General features: G+C 66.6%; 1 protein-coding gene across 1 annotated transcript; it reads right to left on the reverse strand.

Moving 5' to 3' along the window:
* Positions 1 to 1,766: 1,766 nt before the first annotated feature.
* Kank (KN motif and ankyrin repeat domain-containing protein 2 kank) lies at positions 1,767 to 6,998 on the reverse strand (the record flags this gene model as incomplete). The annotated part of the gene is given in 7 exon segments (XM_037233767.1): positions 1,767 to 2,837; positions 3,167 to 3,259; positions 3,844 to 3,864; positions 3,866 to 4,057; positions 4,843 to 5,080; positions 6,022 to 6,123; positions 6,841 to 6,998. Coding segments are annotated over 7 exon segments (1,146 nt in total), but the record flags the coding sequence as incomplete, so codon positions are not given.
* Between the last annotated feature and the right edge of the window lie 898 nt (positions 6,999 to 7,896).

A 7,896-nucleotide genomic window follows, 5' to 3' on the forward strand; every position in this document is an offset into this window, starting at 1 on the left:
ACGACCATGCCTGCTTGAGTCTTTGGTGTTGAGTCTTGTCACTTTCCGGGAATAGGGACAGGTAAGCAGGGCATTGGTCGCACTGGCAGAGATACGCTATGGCACTGTGTGGTCGTACATGTCCACGCCGTCTGTGTGTGTGAGCCCCGCTCCACCTCTCGCCGCGTGCGGTGTTGATGCCGACTGGCGGGAGCCGCGCGCCTGGGCGCCACCGCCCGGCCCGCTCCTCACCACCCGCCTCCCATCGCAGCTTCGATCTGAACAACATCATGTCGCCGCCGGACCACGAGTCCATGTTCTTCTCGCTGATCAACGCCAACCCGCTGGCCGAGGAGCCGCCGGCGGCGGGCGCCAGCACGCTGGCCGGCGGCGCCGCGCCGCTGGCCAGCCCGCCCTGGCTGGCGCAGCCGGCGGAGGCGCCCGTCTCGCTCGTTTCGCTCGTGCAGAAGCTCGACCTCACGGGCACCGACGGCACGCCGCCGACAGCTGCGGCCGCAGCCGCAGGTGGGCGCTGCTGTGTGCGGGACCCCTTCGCTGGGCGGGGAGGGATGCTGCTCACGGCGGCGGCGCGTCGCTCGGGGTTATGTGGGTTGCAGGGGTGTGTGCAGTGCCGCTATTGTTGTTACGTTGTCGCATTTGCCTCTCGTCGCCGGTGAATCAGCGCTGTCGCATTTATGTCCACTCTTCCTCGCCAAGATGCGTTTTCGCCGCCACGCGCACGCCACCTGGCGGTGTGTTTCGTGTTTTGGCGCTCAGGGTCCGGCTTGGGTCGCAGTGCCGCGTTCTCCGCCCCCCGGTGACGTCAAAGACCGGCGCGTTGGCTGCGTGTCATGACGCGACGTCTCGGCCCGTTTCAGGAGCGGCGGCGCCGGCGTCCGCCGCCGAACCGTCGCTGAGCGAGGCGGTCGGCGCGGCGCTGGCGGGGGCCGATGGCGGCACGGTCAGCGGCGGGCTGGCGCGCGTCACTTCGGCGTCGCAGCTGGGCGAGCTGGTCGCGCCGCCGGCGCAGGCGCGCATGGACCGCCGGCCGTCCATCTCGTGCCCCAACACGCCGCCGCCGACGCGCCGTGCCGTCAAGAACTCGTTCTTCGCCGAGTCGGTGTTCGATCCGCAGCGACCGGCAGCGATCTGCCGCGCCTGGCACGAGCAGCAGCAGCAGCAGCAGCAGCAGCAGCAGCAGCGGGCGGATGTCGCGGACCGGGCGTTCTCGGCCGCCGCGGAGGCGGGGCCGGCGCTGGCGGCCGTCGCGCCGCGCCGCGTCAAGCCGCGGCCCAGCCGCCTGCGCGAACTGAACTTCCTGGCGCCGACCTCCATGTAGGGCCGCCGGTCGCCGGCCGCCGGGGGCGGAGCTGGCAGCTTCGCCCGGTCAGTAGGGGTCCTGTATCCTGGTGTAGCCGACAATGTAGGTGATCCGCGTGGCGGGCGAGAAAACTCTGGGTGGGCTACATCTCAGTGGGCCGCAACGCGTCGTGTTCCCCCTCCCCGCTAGACGCCCCCCATCCCACCACCGCCGGCGCGCCGGTCGCGCACGGTGGCGCCCTGCCCCCGGGATGTTTGCGTGTGGGCTCTGTCTGTGATTTCGACCGCGCTGGGAGGTTGGCGTTCATCCGGGTGGAACGTGAGGTGCACTCCAATATATCGCTATTTAAGGTAGCCGGTGTGTGCGGGCGGTCGATGGCGTGCGGTGCTCCGGCTGCAGGTGCAAGAACCGCCACTCCGGTCCGAAGTGTAGCTGCTCGGTGCCGGCCGCACACGACGCGCTGGTAAACTGTCATCCAGGAATGTATTGGCTGGGTGTTACGATCACTTCACACGCACGCTTCACAACGCAGGCACGCATCGCAGACGGTTACACTCGTTGGCACGTGGCTAGTAACGGGTTATTGGCAGCGGAAGCGCACCGAGGCGCCAAAGCGCACCGGCTCCGTCATCGAAACGGCTCGGTGACGGTCAGTCGAACGGTAAAACAAGCGTGCTCGCCTCCTCGGGGCAGGCACCGGACTCCTCGGGCCGGTACCGGTCTCCTCGGGCCAGGCACCGCACTCCGGACATCCTACGGTGATCATCCGAGGTTCCGGCCGCGGGTCGGAGCCGCACCCGGTGCTGCGCGGGCGGGGTTAGTTGCTGGCGTGCGGGGGGCGAGGGCGGCGCCCGCGGTCCGCCCGCTGCAGAAAGGCTGAACTGCTGCATGGGAAGGCGGCGCCGGCCGCTGGCAGACCTCGCTACGGTAGAAGCCGCGGCGCCCCGGTAGCTCCGGACTGCGTCGGTAGCGGACTGCGTCGGCGCCAGCCCGTTGTAGCGTGCACCGCTGGCCCGCGCCGACACGGGGAGGATCGGGTGAGCCGCCATCACAGTGGCGGGCGGGGCTGAACTACTCTTCCCCGGCCGCGCCGGCGGTTGAGGCGGTTGCGCGACCGCCGACGCCGCTGCTCCTCGGTCAGGCGGCTGCACCGCCGGCGGCAGCGTCAATAGCCGGCAAAGCCAGCCTCGGCCATTCAATGTAGCGACGAGTGACTCCGCCTGCCCAGGCCGGGCGTGCCGGTGGGCGTGCCCCGCGGCGGCGTGGCGCTGGCGCGGCCGCTGGCGCCGGGCGTGCGCGACGCGCCCCGCTTCAGCCGCAGCGAGCCGTACGGCGAGCTGCCGCGCGAGAAGTTGGAGTGCGCGTACAGCAGCAGGCCCACGTCGCGATGGCCGGCCTCCATCGCCACCTGCAGCGCCGTGCAGCCGTCGTTGTCCGTCAGCTGGGTGTCGCACTCGGGGTGCGCCAGCAGCAGGCGCACGATGGCCGCGTGGCCGTGCTCGGAGGCGCACATCAGGCTCGTGCTGCCGTCCTCGTCCTGGCGGGAGAACGCGGGGGTCAGGCGCGGAGGCGGGCCCCGCGGCCCCGTGCCGTGTTTGCACGCTTCGGGCAGGCGTTTTCCGAAGGGCCCGGCAAGACGCCTATGACGGTATCCAGTCACAAAGAAGCGTAATCATATTTCCGTCCGAACCGTGTTGTGATTTACGCGAACACGTCAGCCGCGTGGCCGTCGGACTGACGTGGCCAACGTCGGCAGCCCGGCTGACTCGAAAGCGAGCCCGGCCAAACAGACGCCATCTTGTCGAGGCGGAGGCCGTCGCGTCTGCGGCCGCTGACAGCGGCGACGGGGGAGGGGGCAGCGCGTACCTGGATGTTGACGTCGGCGCCGGCCTCCAACAGCAGCTTCACCATGTCCAGGCGGCCGTGCGAGACGGCCAGCATCAGCGCCGTCTGGCCGTGCTGTCGGAGGACGGGGGGAGCTGACCAGGGCACGGCAGCGACAGTGACACCAGCACCGCAATAGCGCCGACGCGGTAATGTGGTCGCGATAACGACCCCAATGTCATCATGGGGATACCAGCAATACCGACATGGACGCACTGGCAACGCTGGCACGGGCATGGTGACCCCACTGATGTCAACGCGGCAGCAAGACTGGCGCGCGAGCGGCACCAGCAACGGCATCGGCAGAACACGGGAGCACGGACACGACGTTTACGGACTGGGCCAATTCAAAGCGTTTCGTTGCGAACGCGGCGCAGCATCATTCTCGAACGTGACAACACGACTGTCGCGGGGTCACTTGGGGAGCGTTACCCTCGTGATTCGCACATCCGCACCCGCACGCCGTCGTCCCATCCACACTTCGTCGTCGCATTCGGCCCACCAACAGCTACCCCCCGCCCCCAGTCGTCGCCCCCCGCCCACCAATAACTCCCTGCATCATGTCGTCGCCCCCCCCCCCCCGCCCACCAATATTCGGTCCACCAACAGCTCCCCGTCCCCGGTGCAAACCCCCGCCGAAGCCCACCGTTCGCTCGCACCTGTTTGGCGCGGACGTTGACAGTCGCCGCTCTGGAAGAGGCGGCGCACCACCTGACGGTGCGTCTCCGAGCCGATCTGCGCCAGCGACAGCAGCATGATGCACGTGTAGCCGGCGTTGTTCTGGCGCTGCGCGTCGGCCACCTTGCTGTCCAGCAGCACGGAGACGACGTCGAAGTTGCCGTGCGAAACCGCGTAGTGCATCGCCGTGTTGCCCTGCGGACGCGCGGCGGATTGAGAGCGACGAACGTGACGCACTCAGGAGGCGAACGGCCGAGATGCAGCCGACCCTGTTACCTTCTTTTTGCTTCATCCTGCATCCTCGCGACGCCCCGCTTAGCCGGGGTAGGCTGCATGCGCCGGCCACGAGTGGGACGGAAGCCCTCCGGAGGGGGACCCCGACCGGGCGCTCAGCGCATACTCCTCAGAGGGTCCCTGCGCGGGCTGAGCTCGACGGCTGGTTCCCCAGGCGCATGTAGTTCCGCCCCACCGTTATCCCATATCCCTGGTGTTATCATTAATGGTCGAAAGGGCTCTAATCCAAACACCAACCAAAAGTAGCCGGAATGGCGCCCAGCGTTCGGGTGACTCAGAGGCGATGGACGGCGGGGCCCCCGCACGTTTTGGTCGGTAGATGTCGCAATCGTACGTATGCCGCCTCGATTTGACGTCCTTGTCCATGAATCGTTGCTCTTGTTTCATGGCGGACGTGGGGCGGATACACTACAACTTTCGCAAAACGCTGGCCACTTAAAGGCAACTACGCATCTAGGAAACCAGAGGTACGGCGTTCGATCCCCCGCGGTGCCCGCCCTTCCTGCCAGGGTGAGAGGCAGGCGACGCCATATAGCCACACACACACACACACACACACACACACACACACACACACACACACACACACGTAAAGGCAAAGAAACAAGCACGCTCTACTCTGCGCCAAAACCCGCGTCGGAAAACCTCGCGTCGCGCAGTCTCCCCGCTCGCGCATTCGCTCTCACATTGTTGTCAGCCATGTTGACGACGGCGCGCAGCAGCTGCGGCGAGACAGCCTCAAACGCGTCCAGGTAGTCTTCAACGACCAACGGGTCGGCCAGGCGCGTGCCACCCACGCGGAACCACTCAGTCTGCACCAGGGAGGCGGCCGCGACCGCCGCCGAGCCGCCGCCGCCGCCGCCGGACGACAGGGAGTCGTTGAGTACCTTCAGCGCGGCGCGCAGCTCCGGACTGGGCTCGGCCCTGAGAACGACACCGGTGCTGGGTCAGGGGTTGGGGTGCCTTCAGCGCAGCTCCGGGCTCGGTTCGGCCCTGAGAACGACACCGGTGCTGGGTCAGGGGTTGGGGTGCCTTCAGCGCAGCTCCGGGCTCGGCTCGGCCCTGAGAACGGCACCGGTACTGGGTCAGGGGGTGGGATGCCTTCAGCGCAGCTCCGGGCTCGGCTCGGCCCTGAGAACGGCACCGGTACTGGGTCAGGGGATGGGATGCCTTCAGCGCAGCTCCGGACTGGGTTCGGCCCTGAGAACGACACCGGTGCTGGGTCAGGGGTTGGGGTGCCTTCAGCGCAGCTCCGGGCTCGGCTCGGCCCTGAGAACGGCACCGGTGCTGGGTCAGGGGTTGGGGTGCCTTCAGCGCAGCTCCGGGCTCGGCTCAGCGCTGAGAACGGCACCGGTACTGGGTCAGGGGGTGGGATGCCTTCAGCGCAGCTCCGGACGCGACTCAGCCCTGAGAACGGCACCGGTGCTGGGTCAGAGGGTGGGCTGCCTTCAGCGCAGCTCCAGGCTCGGCTCCGCCCTGAGAACGGCACCGGTGCTGGGTCAGAGGGTGGGCTGCCTTCAGCGCAGCTCCGGGCTCGGCTCAGCCCTGAGAACGGCACCGGTACGCGATCGGAGGAATACTAACGTTATGGTGCTGCCCTTAACCCGGGCGCGCCCAAGGAAGGGCAATATGCCAGCTAAGCACCGACGCACACGCCAACTTTACACACCCATCGACATTCAGGATGGAAGTAAATCTGCTGCCAGTTACATGAGCGGCCTCGTATCCTCTTGAGGGACTTCTGACCCGGCTCAGTCAAAAGTCCAGACACCGCATGGTGTCAGATCACAGCCGGCGTACCTCTGAGCCGAACCCGAACTATCCTGGCTTTACAACCCTGCGTGACAACAGATCAGCGTACGCACTTTTTCCTCGGAGCGGAGGGCGTCTTGGCCGTCGATGTCCCTGCTGAGATGATGTCGACCTCCGAGCCACCGTTACCGGCGTCTGGCGGCGGTGCGGTGTTCCTGCAGCACCGAACTCCGTCAGTCACCCAGCGCTCCGGTCGCTCCAAAACACTGGCTCACAAACTGCCACTAAATAACTCAGATAATCCATGATGCGGAACGGCGACGTCTCGCCGTTTATTGCATGACCCCCCGGGTCTCAGTATGGTGAAGGCCGAATTTTTAACGCACACTCGGGCAAATCGAGCACATGTTACAAGCAGTGTGATGATATGCATCCAGGAGGGAATATTTCACGCCCATGCCACACCATGGCTGGTATTTTGTTTTGCATGTAACGTCGCCGAACAAAACCAGCACTATATCAACACATTATGGATTGTTGTGTCGCGTGCTCATTCTTACGGATGTGAATGCTCCAGGTCACAGCCGATTTGTTCCGTCCTTTTCACAGCTCGACAACTTTCCCGACCAAATTCTTCAACTGGCGCCTCCCTGACCAAACGCCCCACTGCCGGTCCCCTAATTCACTGACCTGACTCCAACCAGTGCATCCGGATTCAGTGCGTTCCGCTGGTGTCTCCTAATCACATGCAGGTCGCTAAACTTACTTATTTAGTTGACGCTTCCTAGACCCATCTCTCTAGCTGGCGCCTCCCGAGCTCACCCCACCCGACACGCCTCTTGGGCACACCCTCCAGCTCGCTGACGCGAGTTGGAGGGTGGGTCCAAGAGGCCGAGATCCGAGGAGGTGGGTCCGGGAGGTCCGGCACTCACCGCTCCGGCGTGTCGCCCTGGCCTCGTTCGTCCCGTGCCGCCTCCGGGGTCCCGCGCGCCACGAACGTATCGCGCCGGCCAAACTGGCGCTGCTTGAGCTCGGAGGCCGGCGGCTCTACCGAGGCGCCTCGCGGCGGCGTTTGCGGCGCCGGCTCCCGCGCCGCCGGGCTGGCGGGCCGCCGGACGGGCGGCGGCGGCGGCGGCGTCTCCGCAGCCGCCGGCGCCGCGGGCGGTGCGGGCGCTCCGCCGCCAGCCGTCGCCGCTGGCGGGCCCCGTGGCTGTCCGGCGCTGACCGCGGCCGGGGCCGGGGCCGGGCCGCGGCGGGCCATCGGCGGCGTCCCCGGCTGTGGCGACGGCGGCGGGTTTTTGCGCGCCATCGGCGGTGTGGCTAGCCGCGGGATTCGCGAGCCGCCGGCGCGGGGCAGCGGCGGCAGCGGCGACTCGCGGCCGCCAGGCGGCGCCGGCGGCGGCCGGTCAGGAGCCGGTGCGGCCACCGCCGCCGTCTGACAGCTCTGGTGCCGACTGATCACGTGGTCTCCGCTGGCCACGCTCCGCAGGGCCGCCACGTCCGTCATCGTGGTCTTCACCTGGGGCGTGTGCCAGGGAGAGCGTTTGAAAAAAACCCAGCACGACTCGAACTGGATCACGCGTAACCACGCCTTATCCCACACCGTGTTAAAGGAAGCCGTATTTGGTATAACAATTTATGGATTTTGTGACACATAATATGGCTCGAGTTCACTGACAGCAGTCCGTGTTAAACTTCCTACACAAATAATTGTGAGAACTGCAAATGTCGTCACCATATAAACACACCTGCGGTAAAACAACACCCACGAGCTGACCCATGGCTGATCAAGACAGCTGCTCATCATCCCGTACCTTCTTCAGTACTTCCTTGGGCCGGTCGGTGCTGACGGACCGCGAGACGAGACTGGGCGATGGCGTACAGGTGGTGGCGTCCAGCTGCCGCGGCGGCTGCCGGCGGCCCACCTGCCCCGACGCCACGGGCGCCGGCGTCGCCGGCAGCGGCTCTGTGGCGCACTGCGACCGAGC

Source organism: Pollicipes pollicipes, unplaced genomic scaffold, assembly GCF_011947565.3.
Source record: "Pollicipes pollicipes isolate AB1234 unplaced genomic scaffold, Ppol_2.1 Scaffold_7231;HRSCAF=8579_pilon_pilon_pilon, whole genome shotgun sequence".
Classification (NCBI taxonomy): domain Eukaryota; kingdom Metazoa; phylum Arthropoda; class Thecostraca; order Pollicipedomorpha; family Pollicipedidae; genus Pollicipes; species Pollicipes pollicipes.